Source organism: Pleurodeles waltl, chromosome 3_1 (assembly GCF_031143425.1).
Source record: "Pleurodeles waltl isolate 20211129_DDA chromosome 3_1, aPleWal1.hap1.20221129, whole genome shotgun sequence".
NCBI lineage: Eukaryota > Metazoa > Chordata > Amphibia > Caudata > Salamandridae > Pleurodeles > Pleurodeles waltl.
Window position 1 is genome coordinate 483257619 of NC_090440.1, and position 17945 is coordinate 483275563.

Genomic DNA, 17945 nt, shown 5'->3' on the forward strand with positions numbered 1-17945 from the left:
TGACAACAATGTATTATCTAAACAAGCAGGGAGGGACGCACTCCACGCAGTTAAGCATGTTAGCACAAAAAATTTGGCATTGGGCAATTCACAACCAAATTCGCCTAATTGCACAGTTTATACCAGGGATACAAAATCAACTCGCAGACAATCTCTCTCGAGATCACCAACAGGTCCACGAATGGGAAATTCACCCCCAAATACTGAACACTTATTTCAAACTCTGGGGAACACCTCAGATAGACTTGTTTGCGACAAGGGAGAACGCAAAATGCCAAAACTTCGCATCCAGATACCCACACAAACAATCCCAAGGCAATGCCCTATGGATGAACTGGTCAGGGATATTTGCTTACGCTTTTCCTCCTCTCCCTCTCCTTCCCTACCTGGTAAACAAACTCAGTCAAAGCAAACTCAAACTCATATTGATAGCACCAACTTGGGCAAGGCAACCCTGGTACACAACGCTGCTAGACCTATCAGTGGTACCCTGCATCAAATTGCCCAACAGGCCAGATCTGTTGACACAGCACAACCAAAAGATCAGACACCCAGATCCAGCATCGCTGAATCTAGCAATCTGGCTCCTGAAATCCTAGAATTCGGGCACTTACAACTTACCCAAGAATGTATGGAAGTCATAAAACAAGCAAGAAGGCCATCCACCAGGCACTGCTATGCAAGTAAATGGAAGAGGTTTGTTTGCTACTGCCATATTAATCAAATACAACCATTACACACAACTCCAGAACATGTAGTGGGTTACTTGCTTCACTTACAAAAATCTAACCTAGCTTTCTCTTCCATTAAGATTCACCTTGCAGCAATATCTGCATACCTGCAGACTACCTATTCAACTTCCCTATATAAAATACCAGTCATTAAAGCATTCATGGAGGGCCTTAGGAGAATTATACCACCAAGAACACTACCTGTTCCTTCATGGAACCTAAATGTTGTCCTAACTAGACTTATGGGTCCACCTTTTGAACCCATGCACTCCTGCGACATACAGTTCCTAACCTGGAAGGTAGCATTTCTCATCGCCATTACTTCCCTGAGAAGAGTAAGCGAGATTCAGGCGTTTACTATACAGGAACCTTTTATACAACTACACAAAAATAAAGTCGTCCTAAGGACCAATCCTAAATTTTTGCCAAAGGTTATTTCACCGTTCCATCTAAATCAAACAGTGGAACTTCCGGTGTTCTTTCCACAGCCAGATACCGTAGCTGAAAGGGCACTACATACATTAGATGTCAAAAGAGCATTAATGTATTACATTGACAGAACAAAGAACATCAGAAAGACTAAACAACTCTTTATTGCATTTCAAAAACCTCATGCAGGAAACCCAATTTCAAAACAAGGTATAGCCAGATGGATAGTTAAATGCATCCAAATCTGCTACCTTAAAGCTAAACGACAGCTGCCCATTACACCAAGGGCACACTCAACCAGAAAGAAAGGTGCTACCATGGCCTTTCTAGGAAACATCCCAATGCAAGAAATATGTAAGGCAGCCACATGGTCTACGCCTCACACATTCACCAAGCACTACTGTGTAGACGTGTTATCCGCACAACAAGCCACAGTAGGTCAAGCTGTATTAAGGACATTGTTTCAGACTACTTCCACTCCTACAGGCTGATCCACCGCTTTTGGGGAAATAACTGCTTACTAGTCTATTGCAGAACATGCGTATCTACAGCGACAGATGCCATCGAACTGAAAATGTCACTTACCCAGTGTACATCTGTTCGTGGCATCAGTCGCAGTAGATTCGCATGTGCCCACCCGCCTCCCCGGGAGCCTGTAGCAGTTTGGAAGTTACCTTCAATTATTTATATATGTATCATCTCAACCTTAAATAAGTGCATACTTAGTCACTCCATTGCATGGGCACTATTACTACAATTCAACTCCTACCTCACCCTCTGCGGGGGAAAAACAATCGAGGATGGAGTCGACGCCCATGCGCAATGGAGACAAAAGGAGGAGTCACTCGGTCCCGTGACTCGAAAGACTTCTTCGAAGAAAAACAACTTGTAACACTCCGGCCCAACACCAGATGGCGAGCTATTGCAGAACATGCGAATCTACTGCGACTGATGCCACGAACAGATGTACACTGGGTAAGTGACATTTTCATTATGGTTCATTATTTCAAAGCCTTCATTATTAGGGTGAGTGCTGTAAATAAATGTTTTAAGGTCACACTTCACTACTGACGTTGGTTCCAGTACAAAAATAAAAAAACGTGTATACACATGTTTGAAAAGTTTAGGCTATGAGGCTAATTATAATGCTCCCAGAATGCTCTCTAGTTAGATGCAAAGGAAGTGTCATTTAGTAAAATGTGTTGATGCATGCTAGTTTTTCCCAAAAATATTTCTAATGGAAAATCAGTGTAACCATTTTCAACACAATTATGGGAAGCATGAAAATAAACAAACACTGACAAAGCCAACTGATCTGACATATTTTTATAAGTCTTTTAGGTTCATCAAGGCGTGCCTTGTTTTGACATGGCTTTTGTAACACTTTATTGTTGTGGGAGCTACCAGGCCCTCAACATTGTAACAAACACTGGCAAAAAAAAAAAAAAACTTTTTTGAACTCTGAAAGCACACGCTGCCACCAGTGGCATAACAAAGGCCCCACAGCTGCCCTCCAGGGGGCCCCTTCAGCACAGCACCTGCCCTGAGTGAGTCTGGAGAGGGGGCTTCTCCATGTTCTTTGCAAAGCGGCACCCTCCAGTTCCTTTACGTCACTGATTGCCACTGTAGTTCCTGACACTGAACAAAACTACTTTGTGTGCCAATATGCTCCTTGTGGAAGAGCAGAATGCGATCACTCACAGTAAAGCCAGCCGAAAGAGAGAGAAATAGAAGTTTAATAAACACAAAATGTCTTTGTTAACACCAGACCTAATTAGGGACCAAGACCCACATGTAGGTAGCTTTTTGCATGTCGCAAACAGAGACTTTCGCTGTTTGCGTCGTGCAAAAAGCACATTGCGATGCACAAACCCAGTTTTGCGATTCGGTAACCTGGTTACCGAATCGCAAAACGGGTTTGCGACTCGCAATTAGGAAGGGTGTTCCCTTCCTAATTGCGATTCGCAGTGCAATGTAGGATTGTTTTGTGACCGCGGGCGCAAACCAATCGCAGTTTGCACCCATTTCAAATTGGTGCTAACACTTTCGCAAAAGGGAAGGGGTCCCTATGGGACCCCTTCCCCACTTCCCCATTGTGAATGTCACTGTAAACATTTTTTCAGAGCAGGCAGTGTCCTGCGGACCACTGCCTGCTCTGCTTTCGTTTTTGTAATGCATCTCGTTTTCCTTTAAGGAAAACGGGCTGCATTACAAAAAAATAAAAAAATAAATTGCTTTATTGAAAAGCAGTCACAGACATGGTGGTCTGCTGTCTCCAGCAGGCCACCATCCCTGTGAGGGCCGCCATTCTCAAGGGGGTCACAAATTGCGACCCACCTCATGATTATTCATGAGGTGGGCATTTGCGAAGCCCTTGCGAATCACAGATGGTGTCAGGGACACCATCCTACATTCGGATTTGCGACTCGCAATTTGCGGGTCGCAAATCTGAACCTACCTACATGTGGCCCCAAATTCTTAAAGAAAGTCAAAAAAGTGCACCCATGGTATATGTCGTACCCCTATAAAATATTTGTGAACTGTATTTTAGCATGGGTAAATACGATGTGTAGATTTGCTCATGTGAAAATCTATTGAGCATTTGCAAGTTAATTTTCCCTCCAGCCACTTTCTCCCCAACCCTGGAAGAAGTACTAATTCTGCCATTGTCAGAAGTAAATGTCCAACCTTTCTTATTATGGGAAAATATTAGAGAGAAGCTGGTGAAAATCTTTAAATCATGCAGGTTAGTAGGTTTGCAGACTCAAAGGCATTCCAGCCCTAGAACTATTGCTTACTGCTTCCTCCAGCCCCAGTATGCAGATCTGCAGAAAGGTGGCAAAATAAGGAAATTGCTACAGTAGGGATTGAAACTGCAAGTATTCAAGCCCTACTATGGTAGTAGCCCTGGCATAATCAGAGAGGCTATTATCAGAGCTCTTACATAATGAGATTGCTGCCATAATTTGTCGCCACACTACATGGCACCAAAGGGACAAGTAGATCTTTTTACAGGAGAAGTAGATTTGAGATGCAACCTGTCCCCTGAACAAGTAGATATTTGAATAAATTCCACACCCCTGCGGGCTATATTGGCAGGCGGGATGTCTGCTTGGTATCAGAGTGCCCAGTGTTCAGTTTCGGCCCACCCATGCTGACGACAGTTCAAAATCAAGTCAGAGGTAGAGGCAGATGCTCAGTCCAGGCTTGGGTCCGATACAACCCCCTGGCCTTTTTGCCCTTTCGCAGCGGTTGCGTGGCCTCCCCATTGTGAGACCTAAGTTTAGATTCACTTGTGTTGTGCACTCATGTAGTGAGAGTGAGTCACTTCTCAGTCTTTTGCAATGGAGCCTGCCCTGCACCTTCCGCCTCCTCCACCCCTTCATATATTAGGTCCTCCGTGCAGGTCCCCCGCTGGCAAGCTAGTCCCAAAGGGGTGCAGCTGCTCACTCTGAGCCATCGCCAGCCACAGGCTGGCCCGAGATGATTGGCTCTGATGTGCAATGTGTCCACACAGCAGTGAGTTATTGCAGAGCCGCTTTGCCACCCCCAAGCTACAGTGGGCCGCTGCATCTGCAGAAATCTCCCTTATCTTGTGCATCTGCTGGTCGCATTTACCCACGTGGGCCGCAGAGCGTCCCGGAGGCAAATGGTCAGGTTTGAGTGATGTGGGATGGCGAGCTGCCTGATTCAGGGCACCATCACCAGCCCAGGCACCCAATGGGTCCGCGGATGTCTTTAATTTAACAGATAACATGGCTTCAGCTCGCAGCTCTCTCAAAGAGCGTTTGCCGTCTTGGCCCTGTTGGCCACACCCCCATGATTCACAACTCTAAGTCTTCTCTCCTTCAGACTTCCAGTGCCTAAAAAAGCTGCTTGCACATCATCCAGACATCGATGTCTAGAGCCTATCTGAAGCTCAACCCAGTCAAGACAGATGTCCTATTTGGCAAGAACCGCAAACAACCTGGCTCAATGACATAAACGTTGATGGCTTTGGACCCCAGCTCCCACCAAATAGCAAATCACTTATAATCACCCTTGACATCAACCCTTTCCCTCAAGGACCACACTACCAAAAAACAAAGATGACCTGGTACCACCTCTCTCTTCTAAAGAAAGTCAAACAATTTCTTCCAAACAGCAACTTCAGAACTGTTGTTAAAGCGCCTGTACTCTTTCATCTGAATGGTGTAATGCCCTACTTCACTGCCTCCCAGACTTCACTTTGACAACTCAGAAGTACATCTTAGGTGCTACAGCACATCTCAGCCGGGGCATGAAGAAATATGATCAAATAACTCCCTCCCTGATGTAACTCCATTGCTCCCCATGCCAGTCCGTATTATCTTCAAAATCAGTTGAATCATTTACAAAGCCATCACACCCAGCACCACTGCTTATCATGCAGACAAGCTCACTCACTTTGGTGGTTCTTGGCGCACCCATATCCAGAACACCATCAAACTGAAGACTAAAAAGTGAAAATATGAAAAACAAGGCTAAAATCACCATCTTCCCAACTTTCAGGAACAGGCAGACTCGAATCAGAAAACCAGTGCTTAATTTGTAAATAAAGACGTGCTGTGCCCAAAGCCCTCTTCGAAAACACGCGTCTGCTGCAATTAATTGTGCGAGCAGGGAATACTGAGGCGGCATAATCCTGAAGACACATCAGGCCTTTTCAATCAATTTACAGCCACTCCCTGCCCTTTCAGCTCAATCTAGCAGCTTTCTACTTTCTCCCTTTGTGACGCTTTTTTGTTTTTCCCTTCCTCCGTCTTTCCCATATGTGTATTTTGCTCGCAGCAAATGCTTGAGGCAGAACAATAAGCTCCGGCCCTCGAAATTAAGTGCTGGTGCTTAGCACTGGAAACAACAAGCACAAATTAAGCGCTGCAGAAAACCAATTTTTTCAAAACACTTTTGCCATTTTACTAGGACATACCCCATTTTTACTATTTTTTTCTGCTTTTAGCCTCCTTTCAGTTAGTGACAGATATGGGTGTGAAACCAATGGTGGATCCCTGACAGCTAAACATTTCTGAAAAGCAGACAAAAGTCTGAATTCAGCAAGGGGTCATTTGTGTAGATTCTGCAAGGTTTTCCTATAGAAAGTAACAGTTGAAATAAAGAAATATTGAAATTGAGTTGAAACAGCCATTTCTGTCTACGTTTTCTTCTGTAACTTTTTCCAGCTATGGCAGATTTTTTAAAGCAATATACTGTTACGTCTGCTGGACCCATCTGGTTACCGGGATATATAGCGTTTATAGGTTGTTGGAAAGTGCCCTCTTTTTTGGCATTGTTACCCCTATTTTCTGCCTGTTGTCAGTATGTTTGACTGTGTTCACTGGGATCCTGCTAACGAGGACCCCAGTGATTATACTCTCTGCACCTTGTTTCACTACAGGTCACTGCACCAGGTTACTGTAAGTCACCCCTGTGGTAGGCCCTCTCAGCCCAGAGGGAAGGGTGCAGGTACCTGTGTGTGAAGGCACCCCTGCACTAGCAGAGGTGCCCACACAAACTCCACCTCCATTTTACTGGACTTCGTGTGCGGGGACTCCATTTTATATATGTACTGGACATAAGTCACTACATATATCCAGCTACATAATGGTAACTCCAAACCTGGGCATGTTTTGTATCAAACATGTCAGAATCACACCCCAATACTGTTGCAAGTATTGGAAGTATGATTCCATGCACTCTGGGGGCTCCTTAGAGGACCACCAGCATTGTTACCACCCGTCTTACAGGGTTTTCCCGGGCAGCCCAGCTGCTGCACCCCTCAGACGTGTTTCTACACTCCTGCTGCTTGATCCGATCAAGCCCAGGAAGGCAGAACAAAAGATTTCCTTTGGGAGAGGAGCTAACACCCTCTCCCTTTCGAAACAGGTGTGACTGGCTTGGTAGGGGTAGCCTCCCCAAGCCACTGGTTTTGCTTTGAAGGGCACATTTGGTGCCCTCCGTGCATAATCCAGTCCACACCGGTTCAGGGACCCCCAGTCCCTTATCAGGTGCAAAACTGGACAGTGGAAAGGGGAGTGACCACTCCCCTGTACATCACCCCAGGGGTGGTGCCCAGAGCTCCTCCAGTGGGTCCCTGGGTTCTGCCATCTTAATTCCAAGGTTGGCAGGGAACTCTGGGAGCACCTGAGTGGCCAGGCCAGACAGGTGATGTCAGAGGCACCATCTGATAGGTAGTCACCTGGTGACCAAGCCCCCTCTTTGGGCTATATAGGGTCTTCCTCTGGGGTGTGTCCTCAGATTCGGCTTGCAAGACTTCAGCGGGACTCCTCTGCAACCTTTGCTTAGACTTCTGGCCTCAGGAACTGCGGTTGGACCCTCCAGGAACCTACAAGCTGCAGATCCACGAAGAAGACTCTTGTGCAACATTGTATCCAGAATTCCTGCCAGCTTTGCAACAGTTCCCCCGCTGTGCATCCTCAGAAGACTGCAACTCTTTAGCCTGCACAAGAAGAAGGAGGAGTCTCCCTTGGAGTGAAGGCATCACTCCTCTGTAACTACAGGTACCTGGCTGTATCGACGACCGGCTGCGTGGATCTCCCCTCATTCTGGGTGGGGTGGGTCCTGCATCACAGGTGGTGGTCCGGAGAGTCTCCCTTGGTCCTCTCTACCAGCTGTCGCATTTTGGTGGTGGTAAGTCCTTTCCACTGAATGCAAGACAGTACCCTATTGCACCACTGCATCCTTTGCAGCTGTCAAGGCTTGTTGCTTCACCTCCAAGGGGAACTTCAGGTGATGTGTAGCTCCAGTCCCCAGTACTCCCTCCTGCAACATCTGGACCTCTATGTGGTTCTCCGGCGACGTGGGAGCAACTTCTCTGGTGCTGCGTCGGCTGCTTCTGCGACTTCTGTGTCCCTGTGGGACATTTGTGCGTGCTGCATCTGCTGCTGCGGGCCTTCTGTGATGTGGAGGGTCCCTTGTGGCTCCCTGTCCTGGGTAGAGTCCTCCTGGACTTTGCTGGTCCCCGGCAGCACCGTTTTTCCTCCATCCACGAGTTTGCCTTTGCCAAGGCTTGTTGGTGGAAATCCTTCACCGACACCTATCTGCAATCCAGCTTCCAGCGTGGGACACCTTTTACACACACCAGGAACTCTTCTCCGGCTTCTGTGCTGCAGTGCTGACCTGTCTTCCTTATGCGTCGACCAACACCAAAAGGTACCTCTCACCCTGGACTCCCCCTGGACTCCACAGACACTTCTGGACTTGGTCCTCTCTCTCCACATGTCTCCATTTTCGGTTTTCCACTGCTGGTTCCTTGCAGGCTGTTCTGGGTGTCTTCTTTTTCTTCTTTTCCTCCTTTGGGGTGGTTTTGGGGAAACCCAGAGTTTTACTTCTGCATTCCTGGTTGCTGGGGGGTACTACATGACTTACCTGTGTGGTTTCCTAGCACTCCCAGCTCCCCTCTACACAATTTACTTACCTAGGTGGTAGCCCTGTGTTGCATTCCACTTTCTTTATATATGTTTTGGGCTCCCCCTAGGGATACTATTGCAAATTGCTATTTTACACTGTTTTCTAACCTTTTATACCTCTTACTGCTTATTAGTATATATAGCGTATTTACTTACCTCCTATTGGAGGGTTGCCTTACTGGTACTGTGTGACTGTAGTGGTATTGCATGAGTTTTGCATGTCTCCTAGATAAGCCTTGGCTGCTCAACCACAGCTAACTCTATAGAGCCTGGCTTCTAGTCACTGCCTACACTTCACTTAGAGGGGATACCTCGACCTGGTGTAAGGTATAAGTACCATAGGTACTTTTCACACAGCAGGCCAGCTTCCTACATAGGTTCATCAAGAATCCAAGGTACCCATAGACAACAAATGAGCTGCACCTTGCAGAGCTGCAACTTGCAGTGGGTTTTCATTGTATACCGGGTATACAGCAATTAATTTGGTAAAATGTAGTGCGAAAAATAGGTATCAGGAAACCTATGCATTTCCGAAATGGGCACAAGATAAGGAGTTTAGAAGCAGTGGTTATTTACACATCTGTTAATCCGGGGGACCCCATACTAGCATGTGAATTACAGGGCATTTCTCAAACTGACTTCTTTCTTACACATTGTCTTACATTTAGAAGGCAACAATGTAGAGAAAGACAATTGGCACAACACTTGTTCTTCTATTCTGTGTTTGCCCAAGTCTCCCGATAAAAATGGCACCTCACTTATGTGGGTAGGCCTAGTGCCCGTGACAGGAAATGCCCCAAAAAACACAACATGGACACATTACATTTTTTCATTAAAACTAACGTGTTTTTTGCAAAGTGCCCACCTGGGGATTTTGGCCTCTAGCTCAGCCAGCACCTAAGGAAACCTACCAACATTTAGACACCTAGAGAAATTCGGGATGGGGTGATTTGTAGGGCTTTCACCAGATCTGTCACCCAAAATCTTTTGTAAACCTCAAAATTTGGCTAAGAAAAACACTTTTTCCTTACATTTCAGTGATAGAAGATTCTGGAATCTGAAGGGAGCAACAGCATCCCCCAAGTCTCCCGATAAACATTGTACCTCACTTGTAGTGTGTGGGTAGGCGTAGTGCCCGCGACAGGAAATGCCCCAAAACACAACCTGGGCACATCACATTTTTCTAATGAAAACAGACATGATTTTTGCAAAGTGCCTAGGTGTGCATTTTGGCCTCTAGCTCAGCCAGCAGCTAGGGAGATGTAGCAAATCTATAAATTTTTAGAAACCAGACACCTAGAGAAATCCAGAATGGTGAGACTTGTGGGGTTCTCACTGGGTTCTGTCATCCAGAATCCTTTGCAAACCTCAAAATGTGGCTAAAACACTTTTCCTCACATTTTGATGCTACAAAGTTCTGTAATCTGAGGGGAGCCACAAACTTCCTTCCACCCAGATTTCCCAAAGTCTCCTGATAAAAATGGTACCTCACTAGTGTGGGTAGGCCTAGTGCCCGAGACAGGAAGTGCCCGAAAACATTAAGTGGACACATCACATTGTTCCAATGAAAACGGACATGTTTTTTGCAAAGTGCTTAGCTGTTGATTTTGGCCTCTACTGACTTGTGGGGCTCTTACCAGGTTATGTTACCCAAAATACTTCGCAAACCTCAAAATGTAACTGAAAAAAAACAAAACTATTTCCTCACATTTCGTTTATGGAAAGCTCTGGAATCTGAAGGGAGTAACAAACTTCCTTCAACCCTGCATTCCCCCAAGTCTCCCAATTAAAGTGGTACCTCACTTATTTGGTTAGGCATAGTGCCTGCGACAGGAAATGCCCCAAAACACAATATGGACACATCACAGTTCTCTAATGAAAACGGATGCATTTGTTGCCTAGCTGTGGATTTTGGCCTCTAGCTCAGCCGTCACCAGGGAAATCTTGAAAACCTATACATTTTTTAAAAACGGACATGTAGGGAAATTCAGGATGGGGTGACTCGTGGGCGTACATCAGAGTCTGTCACCCAGAGTCCTTTGCAAACCTCAATGTGGCAAAAAAACACTTCCTTCCACCTAGCGTTCCCCCATGTCTCCCGGTAAAAATGGTACCTCACTTGTGTGGGTAGGCGTAGTGCCGACAACAGGAAATGCCCCAAAACACAACGAGGACACATCACAGTTTTCTAATGGAAATGGATGCATTTTTTGCAAAGTTCCTAGATGTGGATTTTGGTCTCTAGCTCAGCCGGCACCTAGGCAAATGTAGCAAACCTATACATTTTAGGAAACTAGACACCTAGGGGAATCCACAATGGGGTCACTTGTGGGGCTCTCACTAGATTCTGTCACCCAGAATCCTTTGCAAACCTCAAACTTTAGTTGAAAAACACCTTTTTCTCACATTTTGGTGATGGAAGTTCTGGAATCTGAGGGGAGCCACAAACTTCTTTCCACCCAGCATTCCCCCAAGTCTCCCTATAAAAATGGTACCTCACTTGTGTGGGTTGGCCTTGTGCCCATGACAGGAAATGCCCCAAGATGCAACGTGGACATATCAAAATTATCTATTACAAAACTACCTGTTTTTGCAAGGGGCACCTACGTTTTTGATCCCGGGGCACGGCGGTCATCCAGGGAATCCTCCCAAACCCAGACAATTTTGACAACTAGACACCCGGTGGAGTCCAGGGAGGTGTGACTTGCGTGGATTCCCCAACGTTTTCTTACCCAGAATCCCCTGCAAACCTTAAATTTAGCTTTAAAAAGTATATTTTCTTCACATTTCTGTGTAGGATCACAGCGCTGGCACAAATTTCCTGCCACCCAGAGTTCCCCTCATTTGGAGTAAATAGTCCAAAAAATGTTTTTCCTACCAAACACATGCAACTACACAAGCTGCAGGTCTACAGCTGCCACAACCGCAGGGAGTCACAGCAAAGGACTCAAAAGCTTTGACCTAGAACAAAAAGGAGAAATAAAACATTATGATCACAAATACTTCAGCAGTCTACAAAACACCCTGCCACCAAACATTTACAAATTTTCCTGGGCCGAATGGCCAAAAGTAATGTGCCCCCATAGGGAAGCGACCCTTGCACAAGGGACCCCTCCCCAAGAATAAAAACATGCGCCCACGCAATAATCCCTGGTGCATAGTGGTTTCTGCTCTCTTTAGGGCAGATGGTCCTAATATAACTAGGCCCCTGGAAATGGCAAAAATTAATTTCCCCCTAAGAGGAGTGAACCTTCCCCAAAGGGCCTCCATCTGAAACAAAAAAAACACAAACAAAATAATCCCTGGTGCCTAGTGGTTTCTGTCCCCTTGAGGGCAGATGGACCTCACAAAAATAGGCCGATCTGCCCCAGTGGGAGGCAGAAATGGCCAAAAGTAATTTACTCTCATGGGAGAGTGACCCTTGCCCAAGGGGTCACACCTCAAGAAAAAAACATGAGCCCACGTCATAATCCCTGGCATCTAGTGGTTTCTGTCCCCCTTGTGGGCAGATGGGCCTAAGAAAATGGCCGATCTTCCCACCAAGTGGGTCAAAAACTGCCAAAATATATGCCCCCTACAGGGAGCGACCCTTGCCCAAGGGGTTGCTCCCTGAAAAATGCCAACATTTACAAATTCTCTGGCGTCTAGTGGTTTCTGCCCCCCTTAGGAGCAGATTGACCTAAAAAAAAGGGCCAATCTGCGCCCAAAGGGAACAGAAATGGCCAAAATATATTCCCTGTAATTGGGAATGACCCTTGCCCAAGGGGCCATTCCCCACGCGCACACACACAAACAAAATCCTGGTAATACTGCTGCACGATCGCAAGACTGTACACGATCGCGAAGCAGTAATACGTTTCAAAGAAAGATAGAGGGAAAGGAAAAACTCTTTCCTTTCCCCCGTGCCTCTTTGAAACCTCCCCTACTCCTCCCAGTAGGTGAAACTTACCTCCTTCTCGATCCATCGCTGGAAGCAAATGGCTTCCAGTGTCACTGGCACCATCTGATGATGTCAGCATGCACGGTGCCAGGGGGAAAGTTGGGGGTGACAGCGGAAGGTCTTCCGCTGCCATTCCCAGTTGGTGGGGTGTGGGTGGGTGGCCCACCCGGGGAGCACCAGCACTTCCCCTGCTGGTCAATGCCAGGACGTAACGGTTACGTCCGTAGTGCTGTGCCTTAGGATGTAACCATTGCGTCCATTGCATAGAAGGCGTTAAAGAACATTACATCACAATGCATAAGTTGTTTAAAACTCAGCTTCTTTACCTATTACTCGCCGACTTTAAGCTTGCATTGACCATGTACAGTGCTCTGCTATCTTTTGGCTAGGTCCGCGCTATAGAAATACTGTATACAGAGATACATACATCTAGTGGTTTGTGTTGCCTAAGTAATTCAGAGGATGGTATTGAAGTCTCCTCCTTGATGACATTGAGCCCTTAGGGTTTGATAAGCTCTGGGGCCTTGTTCAGAGTTTGTCCCACTGACCCCTTTTAACCATAGATGTAGAATACGACTGAATGTATTCCCCTGGTCACCTTGCTAGTTAAATAGAACCACAGAATTGTATCACTTACAAAGAAGCGGGCATGTTGATGGATTTGTCTCCTTGGTCTTCCCATCAGTCGCATCTTACAGTAGAGTATTTGAACATCATCATGATCACTGGCTGCTTCTCTAGGTACACACAGAGTTTGTATGCCAAAACCAAAAATTATCCACTGTAGCTAAGGTTCTCTGGAAGACATTATTTGTTTACAACTAGCCTACACAATGCCAACGGTAATGTCTTTGAGAGCACGTTGAATATATCCATGTTGAACTGAAGAAAACACAGACCACCCGTTAGGGATCACAGACTGACTTTCTGATAAGGTGCTTCAATGGAAAGTAGTGAACATGCTGGGCATCTTGAAAATTCACCAGAGGTATAGATGGGGAATGAACCTAGCCGTCATATAAGTCTGCAAATGCGCAAGGAATCATTGCACTGGGCTTGCCCCTCACTGTATGATGTTTTGGTCGCTGCCATACAACCTGCGAATAACAATGGTTATAACTGTTGATTCGTAATGTAACTTCAGTTAAGGATCTCATGCAGCTGGTAAATGCGTATGAGCTGGCTTATGAAAATAGCCACCAAGAATAACAAAATCAACAAGATATGATTACTAAGTCTGTTCTGTCACTTTGTCCATTAGGTGAAAGATAGGAATAGGTTTTCAAAGAGATTCAAACGTGCTTATTGCAGTACAGAAGTTAAAAGTCTTTACCATGTAAAAGATGGACGTGGAAAACGCAAAAAAGTTCCATGTTAGTCATTATAGTCTTTTCTTGTCAGTGAACAGTGAGCAAATGATTTAGCTCTGTGTAACTGAACCACAGCCCACCATTAGCGCTAAGTCCCAAAACTACTCTGTAGGCTGAGTGAGTCTTCTGCTGTAACTGTCCATTGGGCCTGCAGCTTTGTTCTACCTACATCCCATGCTTGTGCTTCCATGCAAGCAATTAGGGAATGTCAAAAGAAGTGACAAAAGTCTGTCATAGCTTTTGCCTTTCCTGTCTCTTGCAGGGCTTTGGGGTTTACCAGTTACTCCAAAGATATTTGTCTCATGTCTAGCTGGAAAAAGTGTTGTTTGAGTTGAAGGGAAAAGATTAATAGAGGCTGCATGAGAGCAGTGCACAAAACAAACACTGGTCACCTTAAAGATTTGAAACTGGCTCTGGAGTGTTTTTATCATTTTTACAGCTTCTTTAATACATTGAAAACAAATCTAACTTTTTTTTTTCATTTTTAGGACTTTTGTTTTCTGTTGTCAACAAGAGCAGGCGGTCTAGGGATTAACCTGGCATCTGCTGATACTGTGGTCATTTTCGACTCTGATTGGAACCCCCAAAACGATTTGCAGGCACAGGCGCGAGCACACCGAATTGGACAGAAAAAGCAGGTTAGTTTTCCACTTCAAATTGCCTTTTGTGACAATAAGTGTAAATTAAATCGAACTCTATTATGTTGTGTCTGATGGCACCTTGCTGATTTTAGTTTTTATTTTAAATCTTTTACTGAGTACTAGTGTGTTTAAATTCTGATGTGAAGTGGTCTTATTGTGTACTCGAGTAAAAGACGCACAAAGAAAGTGACAGACATTTTTTTATACTGATTTTTCTCCAGCACTGGATCTTTCGTGGATTCATACAGTATGAGTAATTAGTGGTTTATTCAATATCTGGAACTTTCACCTTTCAGTTACATAACAAGTTTGCTTTGGGTCCTGATGACAGCATGGAAAATGGAGTCTGAATGCCCTTGTTTGACAGCTAACAACATCATTAGGGTGCAACTGACACCTCTTGATCCTGGCCCCTTGTGCCATTGGACCCGCCTTACTAAGGATTATTACACCCCAGTGCTAATGATTGCTATGCCCCTTCTTCCTTAATTTTTATGTTTTGTTTTTATCTGTTTTTATCACTGATTATAAACAGTGGCTACTTTGTGGATACTTTTATTTTTATCACGTACACTTCTGTCCCTTATATGCTTTAAAGTTGCAAGCAGTGTTTAAATAGGCACTTACAGGTCTTCAAATGGCTTCCTGATTTATCTATCTGTTTTGTAGGTAAACATATACCGCTTAGTTACAAAAGGAACTGTTGAAGAGGAAATAATTGAACGTGCCAAGAAGAAGATGGTTCTGGACCATCTTGTTATCCAGCGTATGGATACTACAGGCAGGACTGTACTCGATAACAATTCAGGCAGTTCCAAGTAAGTCTCCATTTGTAGGATGATAAATATTGCCTTACTTTAAATGAGCGGTGAGATTCTTTAATTTTGGTCTTCTTTTATAAATGTTTCTAACAGCACTTTCCTTTCAAGATTCTAAATTCTCCAGTATTGGATCTTTCATAGATTCACATGCTTGAATCATTCCCCGTCGTCAAGATGGGAGTCCCTGGCTATTATGTCAATGAAAAGGTCAGTTTAATAGTGTATCCATGTCCTTTTTAAAAAAAGGACCATCCTTGAACTATAACCAATCAGGCGACAGCAACCTCTAGAACACTCCCAACAGAGGCTGAGTGCCTCAGATTTTCTACCGCACGTCGTGTGAAGGGAGTCTTCCTGAGCTCTGCTCAGTTCTTCAGCTTTTACTTCTTTTTGGATCATCCAAGATTATATTTCTTGTTTCATTTCCCTAACCCTGGCACTAATATGTCAGAGTAGCAGTAAACAAAGGTAAAAGACTGCATAAATATGTCTAACCTTTTCGTCAAAAACTCTCACGTTCTGAGAGATTAGGCTATTACTGGCTGGGATTACAAAATCTCAAATCTATCACTACTTATGAGGACAGTGAGGATTCATTCACCTCACAGGAGAGGTCAGAGGTAGACATTGCACCAGGCTCTCCAGAATGCACGCAGAAAAGCCATAAACAGACTTACCATGAGTCTTCATAAGGCACTTCTCACAGGGAGAAAAAAAATTGAAAAAGACACACAACTCCCTCTTCAACTCTGACAGTACATCAGAGAGACCCTCATAACCTTACAAAGGGGGGGTCTGAAAATCACCTGTAAAATAATCATTCACAGGAATTACTTTGAGGTGGTTGATTACAATGTTGACTATTATTACCTCTTCTCTGAAGGGCCTCATATATGATGGCCTTGTAGGAAGCTGGCTCTGTATATACTATCTCAAAGTGAGAGATAGAGTGCACAGAGTCCAGGGGTTCCATTTGGAGGTTGATAATACTAATGCTCTATTTGTGGTAGCATGGTCGAGCAGTTAGGCTTATCAGAGGGTAGTGTTGAGCATTTGTTGTACACAGGCAATAAATGAGAACACACACTCAAAGACTTAACTCGAGGCCAGTAGGTTTTTATATAGAAAAATATTGTTTTCTTAATTTATTTTAGAACCAGAAGATTTAGAATTCAAGTAAGAACATAAATCGTAAGGTACTTGGCATATGCAAATATAGAACTTTGAATGAAAACAGTAATGTACACAATTTTGTCAAAAATGGCAATAAGCTATTGTAAAAGTGGACACTGCAAAATTCAACAGTGCCTGGGGGAGGTAAGTACAAGTTAGTTTAGCAGGTAAGTAAAGCACTTACAAGTTCAGTCTCCGGGGCATAGGCAGCCCACCGTTTGGGGTTAAAGTCAACCCCAAACACCCAGCACCAGCAACACAGGGCCGGTCGGGTACAGAGGTCAAAGAGGGGCCCAAATAACATGGGAGCCTATGGAGACTAGGGGTGCTCCGGTTTCAGTCTGTTAGCAGGTAAGTACCTGCGTTCATGGGGAACAGACCAGGGGAGTTTTGTAGAGCACTGGGGGGGTCCCAAACAGGCGCACAAAATACACCCTCAGTGGAACAGGGGCGGCCGGGTGCAGTGTGTGAACAAGGCATCGGATTTTGTGTTTAAATCAATGGAGGGACCTGGGAGTCACTCTGGAAATGCAGGCAGGGCACAGGGGGGCTTCTTAGGGCTGCCACTGAATGGGCAACTATGAGGGCTGCCTGCGGGTCACTCCTGCACCAGTAGTTTGTTCCTCTTGGGCTTGGGGGCTGCGGGTGCAGTGCTTCTTCCAGGTGTCGGGTTCTTTGTTACTGGGCAGTCGCAGACATGGGTAGCCTTTGGATTCTCTCTGCAGGTGTTGCCGTGGGGGTGCAGGGAGGCCGTCTCAGGGTAGCCATGTTGTGGGAGTCACCTGGGGGTCCTCGCTGCAGTCTTGGTTTCTCTGGACACGAGTTGGGGCGTTGGGTGCAGAGTGTTGGGGACTCACGCTTCAGGAGTGAGGTGGGAGTCCCTTTAAAGGTAGTGTCTTCCTTGTTTGGACAGAGCCGCTGTCCACGGGGGTTTCTTGGTCCTTTGAGTTGCAGGGCAGTCCTCTGAGTAGGCTGAGGCCGCTGGTCCTGCTGGATGCGTCACTGATGCAAGTTCTTTGAGTCCGGAGACAGGCCGGTAGGGCTGGGACCAAGTCAGTTGTGGTCTCCATCTTCTCTGCAGGGTTTTCAGGTCAGCAGTCCTTCTTCTTGTTTAGGTTGTCATGAAATCTGCAATCTTGGGTTCAGGGTCACCCCTAAATACTGCATTTAGGGGTATGTTAGGGTCAAAGGACAGTAGCCAATGGCTACTGTCCTTGAGGGTGGCTACACCCCCCCTTGTGGAACATCCCTATCTCTATTGGGCTAAATCCTCCAAAACAAACTTTAGCTCTGGTCACCTTAGGGGTGGACCTGGCTGAGGGGGTGACTTCTCCTTGTTTTTCTCATTATCTCCCTGGACTTGCCACCAAAAGTGGGCGCTGTGTCCGGGAGGGC

The 17945-nt window shown here is 45.5% G+C and overlaps 1 protein-coding gene across 2 annotated transcripts in view; it reads left to right on the forward strand.

Annotated features, from left to right (window-relative positions):
* Positions 1 to 17945, forward strand: part of CHD2 (chromodomain helicase DNA binding protein 2) — a 1519436-nt gene that overhangs the window by 817542 nt on the left and 683949 nt on the right. For both annotated transcript variants that reach the window (XM_069222751.1, XM_069222752.1), the window contains 2 exons: positions 14404 to 14553; positions 15226 to 15374. In XM_069222751.1, coding sequence (XP_069078852.1) covers positions 14404 to 14553; positions 15226 to 15374 — 299 coding nt within the window. The remainder of the gene's footprint in view (positions 1 to 14403; positions 14554 to 15225; positions 15375 to 17945) is intronic.